This window comes from Mesoplodon mirus (assembly GCF_964341445.2).
Source record: "Mesoplodon mirus genome assembly, chromosome: X".
Classification (NCBI taxonomy): Eukaryota; Metazoa; Chordata; class Mammalia; order Artiodactyla; family Ziphiidae; genus Mesoplodon; species Mesoplodon mirus.
The window spans coordinates 19384096-19405231 of NC_138981.1; the positions used below are offsets into that span (position 1 = coordinate 19384096).

The following is a 21136-nucleotide window of genomic DNA, read 5'->3' on the forward strand; positions in this document are numbered from 1 at the left end:
GCATTATGAACCGGTCCCCACTATGGAGATTCCACTACTATACACGAATATAACTATATAGCCTTTATTTCAAAATGTCCAAAACGTTTGAAGTTTTAACAATATTCAATTGCATATTATCCTATTTCTTTTTTTGTAATTGAAAATGACCTGGTTTGGGCTTTTGGATATTATTATTATTGTTGTTGTTGTTATTACTATCAATGTTATTTTTTAGACCAGCTTCAGGTTCACAGTAAAATTGAGCAGGAAATGCAGATATTTCTACTTCCTCCCCTGCACAGCCTCCCCCACCATCAACACCCCACATTAGAGTGTGGTATATTTGTTATAATCAGTGAACCTACACTGACACATCATTATCACCCTATATCCTTATTTTTTTTATTTTTATTATTATTATTTTTGCGGTACGCAGGCCTCTCACTGTTGTGGCCTCTCCCGTTGCGGAGCACAGGCTCTGGACACGCAGGCTCAGCGGCCATGGCTCACGGGCCCAGCCGCTCCGCGGCATGTGGGATCTTCCCGGACAGGGGCATGAACACGTGTCCCCTGCATTGGCAGGCGGACTCTCAACCACTGCACCACCAGGGAAGCCCTATTTTTATTTTTTTATTTTTTATTTTTGGTCGCGCCCCGTGGCACAGAACTTCCCTGACCAGGGATCGAACCTGTGCCCCCTGCAGTGGAAGCGTGAAGTCTTAACCACTGGACCACCAGGGAAGTCCCTAAATCCTTAGTTTATATTAGGATTCATGGTGATGTACATTGTTCTGTGGGTTTTGATAAATGTATAAGGACATGTATCCACCATTACAGTACTGTACAGAATAGTTTTACTGCCCTAAATATCCTTCTTTCCACCTATTCATCCCTCCCTCCCCTCTAACCTCTGGCCATCACTCATCTTTTTACCGTCTCCATGATTTTGCCTTTTCCAGAATGTCATATAGTTGGAATTAGAATGCTAAAACATATTGAATGTAGCCTTTTCAGATAGGTTCCTTTCACTTAGTAATATGCATTTAAAATTTCTTATTTATTTTAAATCCAAATTCATTTATTATAAGTAGAAGTAAACATCTGACTCTTTGTAGTGTGATTGTGCTGAAACATTTACTTGAAATATATTTTATATTATAAATTACTTTCCTCTTATTTCTCCTTTAGATCACAGGATACTATGCAGATTTTTAAAACTTACTTATATTACCCTTGAATTTCATCTCAGTAGAGCACAGAGGATGATATAAAATATTTCTCCTTTTCTTTTCTTTTTTTTTTTTTTGACACATTGCCTTATTTTATTCAAATAGCAGTCTGCTCACACATGGTCCAAGAATACCCAAATAATAAAGCAAAGATTGGTCTTCAAACACCATAGCCAATGATGCCACGCTTGCCTATGATCTCGCCAACATAAAACCACATCCACACCTCAGTGGCCACCAAACCATTCAGTAGAGCTTCCTTAACTGTGAGCTGTTTGAAGCTATCAGTTTGAGCACTACTGATAATTTTTTTCAAGCTCTGAATAGCTGTAGGGATCTCAGCAGAGGTTGGAGGAACCAGCTTAACCTTGGTGTAGTGCCAAAATGTGGCCAGTCGAGGCTTCGAGTAAGTCACAGCGGTGTTGAACAGCACTGGGGCCTTCTCCGCGAGGTTATGGACAAACTGGGCCATGGTTCTAGGATGGAAAGCCCATCACCCTGACTGGCCAGCTGAATCTCCTTCTTTTCTTAATTTTTTCATTTTATTTAAAATTTTTCCAGCTTTATTGAGATATGATTGACAAATAAAAATTATATATGTTTAGGTTGTACAACATGATTTTCTTTAAGGCTACAATGTGATGTGAACCTAAAAAAGTTGAACTCATAGAACCAGATTAGAATGGTGATTGACAGAGGCTGGGGTGGAACAAATGAGGAGATGTTGGTCAAAGGATAAAAACTTTCAGTTATAAGATGAATAAATTCTGTGGCTCTGATGTACAGCATGGTGATTATGGTTAATAATACTGCATTGTATAGTTGAAATTTGCAAAGAGAATGGATCATAAGTGTTCTCACTACACACACACCCAAAAATGGTAACTATGTGAGGTAATGGATGTGTTAATTAACTTAATTGTGATAATCATCCACAATGTATACATATATTAAATCATCACATTATAAAATATCTCTTTAAAAATGGAGTGAGCATTCTTCAAAATATTTAAAAATGAATTACTGTATGATCCAGCAATTCCACATCTGGGTATGTACCCAAAAGAATTGAAAGGGTCTCAAAGGGATATGTGTATACCTATGTTCATAGCAGCATTACTCACAATAGCCAAAAGGTGGATGCAACCCAAGTGTCCATTGACAGATGAATAAATAAGCAAAATGTGATATATATAATATCACACACACACACACACACACACACACACACACATATATATATATGGTGAAATATTATTCAACCTTAAAAAGGAAGGAAATTCTGACATATGATTCAATATGGATGAAACGAGGATATTAAGTAAGTGAAATAAGCCAGTCACAAAAAGACAAATACTGTATGATTCCACTTATATAGGTACCTAGAAGAGTCAAATTCATAGAGACAGAAAGTAGAATGATGGTTGCCCGGAGCTTGGGGGAGGAGGAATGAGGAGTAATTGTTTAATGGGTACGGAGTTTCAGTTCTGTCAGATGAAAAGAATCCTGGAGACTGGTTTCACAACAATGTGAATGTACTTAACATTACTGAACTGTGCACTTACAAATGGTTGAGATGGTACATGTTATGTGTATTTTACCACACACAAACAAACAAATAAACAAACCTGGGTGGAAGGGCATCGAGTATGATAGAGTTGAGATCCACTGCTCTGCAGGCTTGAAGGAGGGGCATGGTCTATAGTCTACTTGACCCCACTTCCCTATTCCCAGCAGGTTACACATCCTCCAGTGTGGAGACAAGGAACAGTGAAAGAGAAAAGTCATTTCTTTATATGACCACCAGTGGCAAGTTGATTGAGCTCATTGTGTAATTTTTCACTGAGCATTCATCCTATTGTCAAAAGACTCGGTGTGGCCAGGTGATGATCCCAACAGCCCTGCTGATGAAGGAATCACCTCCAAGCAGCTCCCCTGGGGGACTTAGCACAGCTGCTATCTGACTCTCAGCTGGGTGTCTCCCACCACATCCACATTCACCACTTTTCTGTGAGCACCTCTGCTCCAAGTGAGCAGTATCCTAGCCATTCTGCAGCCTGTCTCTGGGACCTGTTGGCACAGGAGGTACCCATCTTTCCATAAGCTTCAGAAAGTGAAAACTGGGAATTTGAATAGTCAGGCATTTCTTAAGAGATACTGTCTCTTGCACTTCCCATCTCTCCCCAGTACCTTAGGAGGCAGAGCAATATTACCAATGATAAAGATATCAGCTCCCACTTGTAGACCAACCCAAATATTGACTAGTTTTCTCAATATTGAGGGAGTAACCAAGAGTGACCCCCCTCCTGTTCTTTCTCAGGAATGTGAGGTGAAGGGATAATCTCCCTTTAGGAATACAGGAGGAACACAGGAATACATGAACACTGATCCAGGAATAGTGCTCAAGGTTTGTAATCATATTTCCATTTGCAGATGGACCCTAGGCATACCTCCAAGAGAACTGCTCTCTTCCCTCTCAGTATCCCTAGTTTTTCTCTTTATGGAAAATGCCAGGTGGCATGGAATCTTTGAGCCAAAAACTAAGTCTTTTTTAAATGCAGTCTGGGAAAATTTGTCTTTGTTCCAAATAAGGTTTGATTTCAGCTACAATGTCTACTTTATTCTAAAATCTCTATGGAAGGAAAAGGTCTCAAACAGTCCCTCATGCCACTCGGTCACACAAGCCTCATCAACAGTGTTTTCTTGCAGATCTGCACCCTCCTAGTTATATTACTTCATCCTGTTTGTGCTTACTCTTGCTAGGGACTGCCTAAATTTCACACCCCCTACCACGCTACACACACACACACTCATACCTTGGCTTTCACAGCTTCCAGTTCCAGTTCATTGTTTAGACTAACCACTAGTCTGATCTTGCTTTAGAGTTTGGTTTCCTGCACTGATTCATTCATTCATTTAGTCACACAAAAACATCCTTGGGGTTGGATGGGCTTTGCTCTAGGCTGGACAATCTAGAATACCTTAGCTGCAGCAGTTCTGATTCGCATGTCTTTCTTCCTGCCCCCGGGAGCAGCAAAGTTAGGCATGTACTTCTCACCGGGAAGGTGTAAGCACAAGAATGAGTGAGCCAAACCCAGCAAGCACTTTTTAAGACTCTATCACATTTGCTAATCCCATTGGCCAAAGCATGTCATCATGACTAAACCCGGGGGTAAGGAATTATGTCCCAGCTCTGTTGGAAAGGACTGCAGAGTTATATGACAAAAGGTATAGATACAGGTACAAGTGGAGAATTGGGGTCACTAATAGAATCTTTTGCACAACTACACCCACATATCTGCCCAAACCACACTTCAGTTTGCCACGCCTTTTGGATGTTATTAAAGGTGACTTTCTCTGAGTAACTTTTCTCTTAATTTGCATTTAGGCCGCTCAAATTCAGTTTGTTCACCTCACAGTCGTGTTCGCATCTTTGTCCTATATAGTGAAATGCCAAAATATAGTAGAAGCATATTCTTAATCTTGTAAAGTTGTTTTAGGACTAGAAAGCAGCTTGTGGAAATATAATAATTAAAGACAAATGATTATTAAAGGATATTCTAGATCTGAATTTTAAAAATTACTTTATGTGCTATTTAATCAGTAGATGGCCTTTTGCCCAAGTCTACACTTTTGAATCAGGATTGAGAATATGAACAACCCCAGGACACTCAAGGGGATGTAAAAATTTGAATGATGGGGCTCCCCATGCATTCTTTCATTGGGTGGTGATGAAAGAACTGGTAATTCTGAGATGGTGTAAGCGGTTGACATGAACTCGAAGTCTTATCTCTTGCAGGCTGATTCAAGGAAGTTCACAGAGCACCTCTGTACTAATGCTCTTGGTGGGTTGGCATGAGATATTTTTGTGTTACAAAGGTAGTGGTAGAACCAAATATGATCTTAGGACAGTATGGTATGATGGAAAGATCGCTGAATTGGCAGCTTGGAACTCTGAATTCTAGACCCCGATAAGCCACGACGTTAGCTACGTATACTTGGATGAGTCTCTTAATCTCCCTGAATCTTAGCTTTCTCATTTGCAAATATAGAATGGTACTAGATATTCTTAAGGTTTTGCCTAGCTCCAAGATTCTATCATCCTCACAAGTATTATGTATCTAACAATTGGAATCCTTTCCAATTTGTCCTAAGCATATCACAGTTGCTAAAAGGAAACCTAGGGATTTGCCAGAGTTTTATCCTCCTATTTATTAATTATGTATGATGAAAAGATAACCTGTACCGTAAATAATGTCCTCAGTCCTGTTGCATCTTGAAGCGAGACAGGAGTATATAACTTACTTAATACAAACTTGTCTTAACTACTAGATAAACAGCTCAAAATGTATGCCCTACTGATAATGGGTTAGCATTATCATATTCATATGTAAAGAATCCTTCTTCCAAATGCATGCTGTAAATGATATAATGAAGGCCTTGCTAATGAATGGTGACCAGGGTATCTTTCACCACCTCAAGAACTGATTTTAAGCAAACAATGATGGCTTCTTTTTCAAATACCCAGTGTTGTTATTTTACTTACAAACAGAAAGGGATTGCAAAGATATTGTGATTGATTTGTTGGCAAGTTTACAGCCTCTATCAGTGATTTATCAGGTTTATATGGCTCCCTGTGAATTTCAGCAGCTAGAGTTATCCACTTATTTTCCAGTGCATTAGGTTGGTGGTATGATAGGCTGTCTTCAGATGTACGTTATATCTTCCATCCACTTCTTACTACCATTAGTGAGTTAGATGTTTTTAGATTATCATTACTGCTGCTTGAGCTCTTGGAATCCGCACATTCACTGAGTAGTTCAGGTGAGCTCTATTACCAGAAGCCAAATGTTTTGGACACCTGGGAGTAAACAGTCATTATGAAAAAAATAAATTTTTCCCACATGACTCTATAAATAAAGGAGATAATGTCAGAGCACTTGGTATACTGTAAAACACTATGCAAAAGCATGTTACAATTCTCTTTTTATTTTTCATCTTTTTTTGTTGTTATTCAGAATGGTAAAATTAACAAAATCTTTGTTTGTCTGTACATGACTATTAGCTACTACTCTAGTTTTCACTACCAGTCGGATGTCTCTACATGCCATCTTTAACTAAAACACTGAAGTTGCCATATTTACTCTTTGGGCCTCACAACACGTCTCTCCTTCTGTATTTAGTCTCTTTGTATGTGTGCATGTCCATAAATAAGTAAAAGCTTCACAATGCAAAAGAGCCACCATTCCCTGATTAAAGCCCTTTTTGTCTTTTTTGTCCTTTAATTAAAATCTCACTCTAATCAAATACATTGAGTTTTAAGTCAATTTTTTCTTGTCTCTTAAATTTTAAAAGACCAAGAGATACATCTGTGGAAACACTTTTTAAATTTAGTCCTCTTATAAGTGCCAATCCCAGTATGACTCCATAGTCTTGCATTCAGGCTTAGAAAATTGTTTAATGTTACATTATGGAGTCCTCATTCTCTGTTTGATAAAATCCTTCCATGTTTATCCCTCTAAGATACTGCTCTAAAATCACTCCTAGCTTTTGATGTTTCTTTAAATTTCTAAGGAGATACTGTATCATAGAAATGTGCTATGTTACCCAGCTCCTTTTTTTTTTTCCATCAAATCTATGTTAGGGAAAATCCACTTCTACATGTAACACCCTCAATGCTTCTATTACAGCATAAGCAAAATTGATGTCCTAATTTATGCCCATCAGCTTAGACTAGGCTTTCTCAGCCTCAGTGCTATATACATTTTAAGCCAAATGATACTTTGCTATGAGGGCTGACCTGCGCCTTATGGAATGTTCAGCAGCCCCCCAGGCCTCCCCCCATTAGATGCCAGTATCATCTCCCCCAAATTGTGACAACCAAAAATGTCTCCAAATGTCCCTGGGTTGGGGTGGGGGGGGCAACATTGCCCTAACTGAGAACCACTGGCTTAGGTATATTAATCAGGTTATTCCTCAGCTCAGTTTTTATATTTTTAAAGGTGGAAGCTTTGATTTGCTCAATTTCACCTGTAATGTGTGATCATCCTCTGTTACTAAGACTGCAGGAGCTATTCTACTGCCTGGAGCAAACTGTTCATCTGCAGTAGAGACCATCTACTTACACAGGCTTACTGTGTGCTATTTATGCTATTACATGCTACTTATACATTTTCTCATTTAGTTCTTCTGTTTCACATATGAAGAAACCAAGGCAGGAAACCTAATTTCCTGGAAACGTTTTATCCAGATTCTAGAGAAAGCAAATATTCTAGTTCTTTAAAACCCCTAAACTGTTTTTTCTTTCTTTGTTATGCTCATTTTGTGACTTTGAGCAACTTATTAAACCTCCAAATGCTTTAATTTTTGTCAATAGTGTTAGTTATTATCATTATTACCTATATAAATTATAATTAAGAAAAAATTATTCTCTGGCTTAGAATTCTACTTGAAACCTCCCTCAAAAGAAACTTTGGATTTTCATGTAGCTTGCTGACTTGCTATAATACTAGAGTTCCTTTTGTTTTCCCTCTCCTTGAAACTGCTGACATACTGGACACATAGACACTCAATAAATCCTTGCCAACTGACTGCATAAACAACCATGAGTAAATACAAATTGATTATCTGTAGAAATTCAACATATTTTCCCCAAGGATATTAACAATTCTTGATATTCCACTGTTGATGATCCACTGTGAGTATTTGTGTGTTTTGACATATTCTAGTAGCTTATTTCTCTAAATCAGAGGGCTCCTATCAGCACTTTTCCCCAAAGTTCTGGGCTATCAGCAGTAGCTATTACTCACTTAGACCTCAATAGACGTTAATTTTAAAATCTGAGACAACTTGCAGACAAAGGGGAAAGAGGGAGAACTCAGTCATCAATTCAGTTATGTGGAGCTGGCCTTATGAAACTGAACTTCATCTTGAACCCTTCTGTCTTCACTTTCTCAGGCTGCTGTACATGGTCTGTTGCCTCAGAATAATGATTAATCGCCTTCTGAAGGCTCCTGACGTGCGGTCCGAGGCAAATGAGGTATTACTATGTCACCAGAAGAGTGAATGGACGGTCACAGGAAGGCAAACAAGGGCCAGCAGTATTGGTTACTACTTAATAATTGATAAATGGGATTGAGTGTTTTCTTTTCTCTGAAAGATGAAGGGTGAGGTTACTACAAGGCATTGGCAGGAAAGGTAAACATTAGGAAGAAAGGTACTGGGAACTTAGGACTGATTTAGGCAGGAAATGAGTTTAGCTACAGTAACATCCACTTTTGACAGTGCCTGCACAGCATGTGCCTGGCACAGCACCTGGAGAGGGAAAGCATTTTGACTACATTTCTTTGAGGGAAAATAAGGAGTATTAGATTGCACCCTCAAAGGCAGATCTGCAATCCATCTCCTCGGGCTTAATATGTGAATGCCTTTGGTTTGGACTGTATCTGAGTTTTAACCTGGTTCCATATTGATTATTAAGTGTTATTTTCTGTCTAAAGAAGCTACTTTTTAGAACTGCATTGTTAACTCTGTATTTCCAGATTTGGGCAATATTCATTAAGAAGAACTATGAGCCTTTTGTCTTCAAGTCAATTAATGTTGTCCCTTAACACTGCCAAGAATAAACCATGCAAAGCTAATTGAGATAGTGTTCTCTCTTCTAGCACAGACAAGCAGAAGTTTATAGGGTCATTACTAATTATTAGAGAAATGCAAATCAAAACTATAAGGAGGCATCACCTCACTCCGGTCAGAATGGCCATCATCAAAAAGTCTATGAACAACAAATGCTGGAGAGGGTATGGAGAAAAAGGAACACTCCTACACTGTTGGTGGGAATGTAAACTGGTGCAGCCACTATGGAAAACAGTATGGAGGTTACTTTAAAAACTAAAAATAGAGTTACCATATGATCCTGCAACCCCACTCCTGGGCATATATCCAGAAAAGATGAAAGCTCTAATTCGAAAAGATACATGCACCCCAATGTTCACTGCAGCACTATTTATAACAGCCAAGACATGGAAGCAACCTAAATGTCCATCAACAGATGAATGGATAAAGAAGATATAGTGTATATATATACAATGGGATACTACTCAGCCAAAAAAACAGAATGAAATAATGCCATTTGCAGCCACATGGATGGACGTAGAGATTATCATACCAAGTGAAGTAAGCCAGACAGAGAAAGACAAATATCATATGATATTGCCTATATGTGGAATCTGAAAAAAATGATACAAATGAATTTATTTATAAAACACAGACCCCCAGACATAGAAAACAAATTTATGGTCACCAAAGGGGAAGGGGGGAGGGATAAATTAGGAGATTGGGATTAACATATACCCACTACTATATATAAAATAGATAACCAACAAGGACCTACTGTATAGCACAGGGAACTATACTCAATATTTTGTAATAACCTATAAGGGAAAAGAATCTGAAAAATAATATATATACATTAAAAAGAAAATGAAAATCATTCTCTCTTTCATATTATAGTAAAGAGATAGTCCAAGTCTCATTTCCAGTAGCTCTCCCTTGAGTGAATACAGTTACAAACAGGAAACATGAGCCCAAGCACCCACTGGATGAAGAACAGTCAAGCTTTCTGGTAAAGAGATGCTCACAGACATGTATTCATGTTAAAAGCAGTTGTTTATGAAGACACCTTTTTCAATTACCTTGTAAATTAATGTTTAAAATCCTTGCAAGAAACACCATATGCTAGTCAAAGCATCTCCTTAGGTGGCTTAAGAAGTCAGCCCTGAAAATAAAGCCAGCATTCATTAAGTCAAGAAACATTACTGTCAAATGCAAATGCCAAGGTTGATCTACAGGACAATCATACTCATGTAAAATTTTGTTATCGGTAAAATGAGAGAACTTTAAAAGATAAAATATAGAATGTTGAGTACATGGAATCAGAAGTGGTACTCAATTACTTCAGAATCATTTTTCCTTCCCCCCAAATATATAATGTTTCATGTATTTATATATACATAAAAGTTCTGAAGTTGTTTCTGGAACTTAAATATTTGCTACAGCATCTTATAGTTAATTAATGTTTGCATTTCTTTGTTTGATAGTTTTAATTAAGAAATGTGGGCTGTTCTTTAGTAACTAATAGATGCATAATGTCTATATTGATTTAAGTTTCAGTAAAGGATTTGGAAGTTAGTCTATGTGATCCTAAAACAGAAATGCTTTAAGGTAAATTTCCAAAGCAGCTGTTCCCAATGCACTGGGGTTCTCAATTGTAAGTTAGGGATGATCATGTAATGTGTTGGATGAAAAATGTGTCTATAGGGCCTCCCTGGTGGTGCAGTGGTTGAGAGTCCGCCTGCCGATGCAGGGGATACGGGTTCGTGCGCCGGTCCGGGAGGATCCCATATGCCACAGAGCGGCTGAGCCCGTGAGCCATGGCCGCTGAGCCTGCGCGTCCGGAGCCTGTGCTCCGCAACGGGAGAGGCCACAACAGTGAGAGGCCCGCGTACCGCAAAAATAAATAAATAAATAAATAAAATAAAAATGTGTCTATATAGATGAAAGCAATGGAAGGAATGTTGTGTCAAGAAGATGAACACACTGACTAAGTGCTTTGGGATCACTATTAGAAGCAAGGACAGGCAGCATTTGTAGAGGGCATGCAGTGTGACAGGCTTTACAGGTTTTATAATTAGAAGATAATATCAACATATATTCTCTCATGGATTTATCCATTCCCCATTAGTATTTGGCAGGGATTTCCTAAACAAAATGGAAAACAATGAAATTTGTAGTCGGTGTCCCCAGACCCTCATTTTTTTCATGTTTTTTTTCTTCATCCTATGAATGTATGTGGTTGGGCTTTCTTACCTAATTTCTTCTCTCATTCCAGTCCTTCCATCCCCACACTGCCCCCCTCCGAAAAAAAAAAAAAAAACCTTAAAGTATTCATACTGCAAAAAGCAGGCCATCTAAACATGATACAGATGCCTATACTAGGCTGCCTAGACAATAAGCTGGCTGGAATCTGGGAGAGTCCATCTTTTTCCTGAATGGGGGACAGTGCTCAAGTTCAGCTTCCAAAGGCACTGACAGCTTCCTGTCCACACTTATCCTCCTCCTCTCACAGAGGATTATAATATCTCAAGGGCTCCACAGGCCCCAGGTACTGAGGTAGTTAGCATCCTAAATCCAGATTCCTGGCTCCATAAATAGCACCTTTATTCCACTCAATGACAAGGTGAGATGGTGATCTCACACTTGCTCTATAAGAAGAGAGACCCAAGAGTAAAATGTTCTCTTCATTGGAGTCAAACTCAAGCCAAGTCCAGAAAATGCTCCCCAGTGGATGATGCACAGATCAGGGGACCATGATCATCTCTGATAGCTGACTTTAGCCTTGTGAGTATTCTCTTTCTTCATTGATACCTACTCCTTAACCCAATATTTTTTTGACTTGTGAAAGTTGTCCTTAAACCATCGTACAACAGGTTGGCAACCCTGAAAAGAATCACCTGGTTCAACAGCTTTCTTATTTATTCTTTATTCATTCATAATTATGGCACCACAATATTATATTTGAAGCATCACTTCTAAGTGTGCAATGAAAGGTATTTTTCACATTTGAAAGATATTTTGGTATCAAGTAACGTATGAGAGGGCAAGTATTTAAAAATTTTTTATTACGAAAAGTTTTCTGGGGATTCTAAACTCAAACTACGTAAGTGGTCATCTACTGTGTGAGGCTGACCCTGGAAAAGCTTTATTTGGACATTAAGAAACGGAAGAATAGGTATTAGATAGAGTAAACGTCCTTAAAGAAAGGGCATTGAAAACTTTAACATGGAGTAAGAAGCTAATGGTGTCTCTCTTTCTCTCTCTCTCTCCACCCCTCCCCCCTCCCTTCCTACTTACTTACAAGTACTAAGCAAATATTTATTTATTATATCCTTCCTTCCTACCTTCCTTAATCATGTTCTCTCTTCTCTGGAATATAAGCTTCACAGGAGCAGTATCCCTGTTGGGCTAGTATACTCATTGCCAGAACAGTGCCTGTCACACAGTGGGCACTCAATTAAAATCTCTTCAATGAATGAATGAATGAGCATGTACCATGTGCCACTAGAGATACAAGAATGGACCATACTTACACAATCTCAGTTTTTACAGATTTTACAGTCCAGTAGGAAAGAAGGACAAAATAATATGATGATTTTTTTTACCAGAGGAGAAGTAGATGATACTATAACTTTTTGTCAAGTGTGTGACGCATTGTCCTAGGTACTGAGTTATCATCTGGTGATCTAGTGTAGAGATCAGGGAAGTTTCCCATAAAAACTGACATTTATGTTGAGACATGAAGGATAAGTAAGAGTTGAACAGATGAAATGAAAGGTATTCCAGGCAAGGGAACCGCATGTTGGAAGCTCAGAGGTGAGAGCACTGGAAAATTCAAAGAAGTGATAAAAGTTCGAGAGAGCTGGAAAATAGTGGGTCAGAGGAAAATGGCAAGAAATAAAGTAGTGGCTGATCTTCATAAAGGATCTGGGACATTATATTAAAGGTAGTAGGGAAGTCTTAGAGGGTTTTAAGAGAGAATGACACTATCTGATTTTTGTTTTAGACTTATCTAGCCATGGTGTTCAGAATGATTTGGAAGAAAGATTGTAAGAAGGATGTCCTTTAGGAAGCAGGATAAGTTTAGATGAAGATGATAGGGGCTTTAATTAGTGTGGTGGAAATGGGAATACAGGGAGTTTCAAACCTTGCTGCACATTAGAATCACCTGGAAATTTTAGAAAATCCTGATGCCCAGGGCATATCTGAGACAAATTAAATCAGAAGCTCTGGAGATGGGACCTAGGCATCACTATTTTTTTTCACTTTTAAAAACATTTATTGAGTTATGGTTGATGTACAATAAACTGCATATATTTAAAGTACACAATTGTATCAGTTTTAACATGTATATACCCATGAAACCCTCAATTAAATATATATATGTGTATCTATATCTATATCTATATCTATCTATATATATAAAACCCCTAAAAGTTTCTTCATACTCCACTGCTTTGTAATCCATCTGTCCTGCTCTTCCCACCTCTCCAAATCTCTATTATATATTAGTTTTTGCTTTCTGTTGCTATATACTAGTTTTCATTTTCTAGAATTTTATATAAATGGAATCATACAGTATGTACTCTGTTTCTGTCTGGCTCCTTTCAGTCAGAATAATGATTTTGAGATTCATCCATGTTGTTGCATATATTACAAGTACATCCCTTTTTATTGCTGAGTAGTATTCCATTGTATGGATACACCACCATTTGTTTATCAGTTCACATGTTGATGGTTGAGTTGCTTCCAGTTTGGGGCTATTTCAAATAAAGCTGCTATGGATGTATGGTACAAGTCCCTGTAGGGACATATGCTTTCATTTCTCTTGGGTAAATATGTAGGGATGGAATGGCTGGATAATACACTAGGCATATGTTTAACTTTTGAAGGAACTCCCCAACTTTTTTCCAAAGTGGTTGTACAATTTTACATTCCCTCCTTCAGTATATGAGAGTTTTATTTGCTCCACATCCTTGACAACACTTGATATGGCTAGACTTTTAATTTTTGCCATTCTAATAGGTATGTAGGGGTATCTCATTGTGGTTTTCATTTGCATTTCTCTAATCATGATTTTGGACATCTTTTTATGTGCTTATTAGCCATTTATATACCTTCTCTGGTGGAATATCTTCAAATGTTTTCCCATTTTTTATGTGGGATGTATAATTTCTTATTATTGAGTGTTGAGAGCTCTTTATACATTGTGGATACAAGTTTATCAGATAGGTGAATTGTAAATATTTTCTTCCAGTAAATTGCTTGTTTTTCCACCTCTTTAACAGGATTTTGAAGGACAGAAGTTCTTAGTTTTGATGGAGTCCAACTTATCAATTTTTTTCTTATATAGATCATGCTTTTGGTATCATTTCTAAGAAATCATTAACAAGGTCACAAAAATTCTCCTGTGCTTTCTTCAAGAACTTTTATAGTTTTAGTTTTAGATCTATGATCCATTTTGAGTTAACATTTGTATATGGTGTGAGATATGGGTCAATTTTCATTTTTTATATAGAGACATCCAATTGAACCAGCAACATTTATTTAAATGACTGTCTCTCCCCCCAAATTACCTTTATACTTTTGTTGAAAATCAACTGACCATATAAGCATGATTTCATTTCAGAACTCCTATGTGGTTTTATTAATTTATTTGTCTACTTTTACATCAATACCACACTGTCTTAATTACTGTCACTTTATAATAAGTCTTCAAATCAGATAGTTTAAGTCCTCCAAATTTATTTTTCTTTTTTAAAGGTACAATGTATATGTATATTCATGTAACAACCACCTAAAACAAGATAAAGAATTATTCCAGGCACTTCCCTGGTGGCGCAGTGGTTAAGACTCTGCGCGTCCAATGCAGGGGGCCCGGGTTCAATCCCTGGCCAGGGAAGTAGATCCCACACGCATGCCACAACTAAGAGTTTGCATGCCACAACTAAGGAGCCTGCCTGCCACAACTAAGACCTGGCGCAACCAAATAAATATATATATATATAAAGAATTATTCCATCACCACAAAGATCTCTCTTATGCTATTCCTTTATAGTCACATCCACCTCTCTACCTCCCCCCCGCAACTCCTGACCACTAATCTGTTTTCTATCTCCATAGTTTTGACATCTCAAGAATGTTATGTAAATGGAATCATATAATGTATAACTTTTGAGACTGGCTTTTCTTTTTTTTCATTCAGGAGAAGTTCCTTGAGATCCATCCAAGTTCTTGTGTATATCAGTAGTTTGTTCCTTTTTATTGCTGAGTAATATACCATTGTATATGTGTACTACAGTTTATTTAACCATTTACCCATTGAGGGACAGTTTGGTTGTTACCAGTTTTTGACTATTGAAAATAAAGCTAAGTGGACATAAATTTTGATTTTTCTGGGACAAATACCCAAGAGTTCAATTGCTGGGTTATGTGGTAAGTGCATATTTAGATTTTGAAAGAAACTGTAAAACTATTTTCCAGAGTTGATGAGCCATTTTACACTCTAACAAGCAATCTATGAGAGATCCAGTTTCTCTGTATCCTTGCAAACAACTGGTGTCACTATTTTTTATTTTTGCCATTCTTATAGGTGTACAGCAATAGCTGATCATGATCTTAATTTGCATTTCCTCAATGGCTAGTGATGTTGAATATATTTTTAGGTGTTTATTTGCTATCCTTTTATCCCCTGTGGTGAAATATCTCTTCATGTCTTTTGCCCATTTTCTAATTGGGTTGCTGGATTTTTACTGTTTTGAGAGTTGAGAGTTATTAATATATTTTACATGAGTCCTTTACTGATAAAGGATATGTGGTTTGCAAATATTCTTTTCCAGTCTGTAGTTCATCTTGTCACTCTCTTAACAAGGTCTTTCACAGAACAAAATTTTGAATTATTAAGTCTAATTTTGATTTTATTTTCTTTTATGAATTATGCTTTTGGTGTCATGTCTGAGAACTTTTCACAAAACCTCAGGTCTCAAAGATTTTCCCCTATGTTACATTCTAAAAGTTTTATAGTTTTAGGCTCTATATTTAAATCTATGAGCCATTTTGAGTTAATTTTTGTATAGGGTATGAGGTTTAGGTCGAGGTTCACTTTTTTGCCTATTACTTTTTTGCCTATGAATTACTTCTGCACCTTTTGTTGACAAGACGATCCTTCCTCCAGTGAATTTCTTTACAATTTTGCAAAAAAATCAATTGTCTGTAGTTGTGTGGCACTATTTCTGGTTTTAATATTCTGTTTCACTGATCAATGTGTCTATCCCTTCACCAATACCAACAGTCTTGATGAATGTAACCAGGTAATAATCCTTGGAATAGTGTAGAATGATTCCTTGCACTTCATTCTTCTCTGTCAAAAAAAAAAATTAGCTAGTCTACTCCCTTAGTCTTTCCATATGAATTTTGCAGTATTCTTGTCTATATCTACAAAAAATGTCATGCTGAGATTTTGATAGTGTGATACACCTGTACATCAATCTGGGATGAAATGACTTTTTGTTTCTTTCTATTCTGAGTGTACCAAATCATGAAAATGGTATGTTTCTCCATTTATTTATTTTTTGTTTTGTTTTGTTTTTTGGGGTTGTTTTTTTTGCTGTACGCGGGCCTCTCACTGTTGTGGCCTCTCCCGTTGCGGAGCACAGGCTCCGGAAGCACAGGCTCAGCGGCCATGGCTCACAGGCCCAGCCGCTCCGCGGCATGTGGGATCTTCCCAGACCAGGGCACGAACCCGTGACCCCTGCATCGGCAGGCGGACTCTCAACCACTGCGCCACCAGGGAAGCCCTCCATTTATTTAAATATCTCATTTCTTTCATCAGCATTTTGTAGTTCACCGTACAAGTCCTGTACACATTTTGCTAGATTTTCACCCACGTACTTCCCTTCCTTTAGAGAAATTATAAATAGCATTGTGGTTTTTATTTTGGTTTTCACAGTTTGTTGCTAGTCTATAGAAACACAATTAACATACATTGATCCTTTTTTTTGAATTTTATCTTCTTAATACTGCAGGTTCTTGTTAGTTATCTATTATATACATATTAGTGTATACATGTCAATCCCAATCTCCCAATTCATCCCACCACCACCACCCTCCACCCGCGTCCCCCCCTTGGTGTCTATACATTTGTTCTCTACATCTGTGTGTCTATTTCTGCCTTGCAAACCAGTTCATCTGTACCATTTTTCTAGGTTAATATAAGATATTTGTTTTTCTCTTTCTACATACATTGATCTTATATCCTGTGACTAGGATGTTTTTTGTAGTTTCCTTGGGATTTTCTATGCAGACTATCATGTTGTCTACAAGTAGGTACCGTTTTATTTCTTTCTTTCAGATCTTTATGACATTTATTTCCTTTTCATGCCTTATTGTGCTGGCTAGAACTTAGAGTACCATGTTAAACAGCAGTGGTGAGAGAAGGCATCCTTGCCTTGTCCCTCATCTTAGAGCAAAATTATTCAGCCTTTCAAAATTAAGTATAATGTTAGCTGTAAGTTGTTTTTATTTTGTTGTAGATTTTCTTTATCAAGTTGAGAAAATTCTCTTTTATAACTAGTCTCCTGAGAGGTTTTATCCCAAATGGGTGTTGAACTTTGTCAAATGCTTTTTCTGCAGCTGATAAGATCATGTGATTTCTTTTCTTCACTAGCCTGTTGGTATGGTGAATTCCATCGATTGATTTTTGACTATTGAATCAGCCTTGCATCCCTGGAACAAACTCTTCTTGGTCATGGTATATAATTCTTTTTGTGTGTTGATTAATACTACAGTCTACTATTTTGTTAAGAATATTTGCATCTATATTCATGAGGGATATTGGTTGATAGTAGGTTTGGGGGGTGGCAGGGTACTGTCATTTTTTCTGATTTTGGCATTTAGTTATTACTGGATTCATAAAATGAATTTAGAATTGTCCTCTGAAGATTTCTTCTTGGGGAGTTTTAAACTATGAATTCCACTTCCTCAGTAGTTTTAATCAAATAATCTATTTCATAAGGGGTGAATTGTGATAGTTTGAATTGTTCAAAGAACTGGTCCATTTCATCTAAATTGTCAAATTTATATGGATAGTGTTTTTCGTAGTACTCCCTTTCATAATGTATCTCTGATATTACTAATTTGTATCTTCTTTTCTTATCAGCCTTTCTAGAGGTTTGTCAACTTTATTGATCTTTTCAAATAACTAGTTTTTTGTTTCATTGTTTTTCTTTATTATTTTTATGTTTCCAATTTCATTGATTCTGCTCTTATCTTTATTAACTATTTCCTTCTATTTGCTTTTTCTAGTTTCTTGAAGTGGTAGCTTAGATTATTGATTTGAGACATTTCCTCTTTTCTAATGTAAACATTTAGCACTATAAATTTCCCTGTCAATACTACTGTAGCTGTATCTCACAAATTTTGATATGTATTTTTATTTTCACTTACTTCAATATATTTAAAAAATTTCCCTTGAGATTTTTTTTGTTTTGATTCGTGGATTATTTAGAAATGTGCTATTTAGTTTGCAAATATTTGGAGATTTTTCTGTTCTTTCTGATTTATAGTTTGGTTCTATTGTGATCAAAGGATGCACTCTGTTTGGTTTGAGTTCTTTTAAATGTTTTGAGGTTTATTTTACAGACCAGGATATATTATATCTTGGTATATGTTCCATAGGCTCCTTAAAAGAATATGCATTCAGCTATTGTTGGATGGAGTGTTCCATAAATGCAAATGAGATTCTATTGGTCAGTGGTGTTGTTGAGTTCTTCTAGAACCTTCTTGATTTTTCTCTCTAGTTGTTTTATCAGTTTTTGAGAGAGAAGTGTTGAAGTATCCAATTACTATTATGAATTTGCCTATTTCTCCTTTCAATTCTGTAAGTTTTTGCTTCACATATTTTGATGTTCTTTTATTTGCATACACATTTAGGATTACTGTGTATTGGTGGATTGACTCATTATCATTATGTAATATCCCTTTATGTCCCTAGTAACATTTTTTTTGCTCTGAAGTCTACTTCAACTGATATTAATAGCTATTTGTCCTTTTTTTAAATTACTATTTGCATGGTATATCTTTCCATCATTTTACTTTCAACCTACTTATATCATTTTATTGGAAGTGAGTTTCTTGTAGATGGCATATTATTGGATCATTTTTTAAAGCCACACTGCCAATCTCTGTTTATTAATTGGTATATTTAGATCACTTACAATTAATGTAACTGTTGACATGTTAGGGCCCAAGTCTGCCATTTTACTTATTTTTTGTTTGTGTTCTGTTTTAAATTTCTCTATTTTCTTTCTGCTGCCCTCCTGTGGGTTACTTGAATATTTTTAAAAATCCCATTTCTACCTATCTATTATGTTTTTTTGTTTGTTTGTTTGTTTTTTGCTGTACGCAGGCCTCTCACTGTCGTGGCCTCTCCCGTTGCGGAGCACAGGCTCCGGACGCGCAGGCTCAGTGGCCATGGCTCACAGGCCCAGCCACTCCGCGGCATGTGGGATCTTCCCAGACCGGGGCATGAACCCGTGTTCCCTGCATCAGCAGGCGGGCTCTCGACCACTGCGCCACCAGGGAAGCCCCTATTATGTTTTTAGTGTATCTCTTTGAATAGCTTTTTTACAAGTTGCTTTAGATACTTCTCTCTCTCTCTCTCTCTCTCTCTCTCTCTCTCCATCCATCAATCCATCTAAAATCACAGTCAAATGTTGTTATGAACTTAATGCTCTGTTCCCCCCAAATTCATATTTTGAGGCCCTAACCTCAAATATGACTGTATTTGGAGAAAGGGCCTTTAAGGAAGTAAGGTTAAATGAGTTCATAAGGATAGGACCCTGATCTGATAGAATAGTGTCCTTTTAAGAAGTTCTCTCTCTCTCTCTCCCTCTCCCTCTCTGCAAAAAGAAGACAGAAACATTTGGAAAAATGTCATCAAAATGTCTAGACATGATTGGAGACCAATTTGCAGCTGTATTCCTAAGAAACAGCTGACAAGCAACAACCAGTACTCTTGTCTTTTGGGGAGTCCTCAGAACCAACTGGAAGAGGAAAAATTCCAGGCAGAAATCTCACTCAGATAGTCAAGAAAGGGATAATTCCAGAGGGGTAGAAAACTTAGCACACTAAGCTTACTTTTCAAAATTCTCTCCAAATGATAATGACTCCAGTTTATCCTTAATTATCTGGATATATAATTACTCAGTGTATCTTTTTGTAAATCAGATGAGAAAAAAGTAAGTTTCTGTGGCTTTTGATATTTCCTTACCTTTTAGTTGCACATATTGTCCACATTGTTGATGATAATACATACTTTATTCAAGAAGGCTTACTGGATTTTAGAGCTGCCAATTCTTTGAGGATGTAGATGTACACATTTTTGGGATTTTTTTAATGGCTCCTAATCTTTAGCTCCTAATCTTTCTTCTTGGATTTTTGGAAGGGCAAATTTTTAATCTTTCCCAGCCCGCTATAGTGAGTAGAGCACAGGCACTGGAGGCAGAGGAACATGAATTCAAATTTGGCTTGAATGACCTTTGGCATCATAAAAGTCTTTCTCAAATTACTCTCTAAAATATCAAACTCCTGCTTAAAGCAGGCAAATTAGAGTTGCCTATTTAAAGTATGTCTTCGATATTTGTGGCAAAAGTAAAATTCTGGAGAAAAGACTTTAGAATAAGGAGGATGTCAGAAAAGCTCATTCTGTGTACCTAGACATCACTCTTTAAAAGTCTTTTAGTAAAACAGTCATCCAGTAATAAAATATAAACACTCCTTCTAAAGACTTCCCTATAAAGTCTTTAAGGAAGTTAAAATAAGAAAAAATTCAATCTATGTTTAAAAAAATAAATATGAGCCTTATTTGAAAAACTGACAGCTCTCTGCCCTTACCAAAATATGACACCTTCCAAAAAGCAGGCATATGAAAGTAAAGTGTGTGTTTGTATCAATAGATGGCTTGGTTTAGCAGCTATGTGGCTAAATAATTTCTGTAAAGGCTGCAGAGACTGTTTTGAAATGTTCAAAATCATATTTTGGGGGGTTCACTGCATGGTATTCAGCTCTAAAGATGACATGACATTGTTAATAATAAAGGTATTTAAAATAGGACTCAGGCAAAGCTGACTATTTACAGAGCTGCCTGGCTGGTGTGAATCTGCACAGACCTATTTCTGGGCTTTTGTTTGCAGCTCATGGTAATCTACAAAGTAAATGGCTCAGGATTTGCAAAAGGGAACAACAGCCTGTATACATTTCAGGAAGCTAAATGGAAGTTTTCCTCTTTGACACAGGCAAATTGGCGTATGATG

General features: G+C 37.1%; 1 protein-coding gene across 1 annotated transcript; it reads right to left on the minus strand.

Moving 5' to 3' along the window:
* Positions 1-1371: 1371 nt before the first annotated feature.
* On the minus strand, positions 1372-1725 carry LOC309796554 (ATP synthase subunit g, mitochondrial-like; the record flags this gene model as incomplete). Its single annotated transcript, XM_082609794.1, has 1 exon — positions 1372-1725. The coding sequence occupies exon 1, from the start codon at positions 1681-1683 to the stop codon at positions 1372-1374; it is 312 nt and encodes a 103-aa protein (XP_082465920.1). The 5' UTR covers positions 1684-1725.
* Between the last annotated feature and the right edge of the window lie 19411 nt (positions 1726-21136).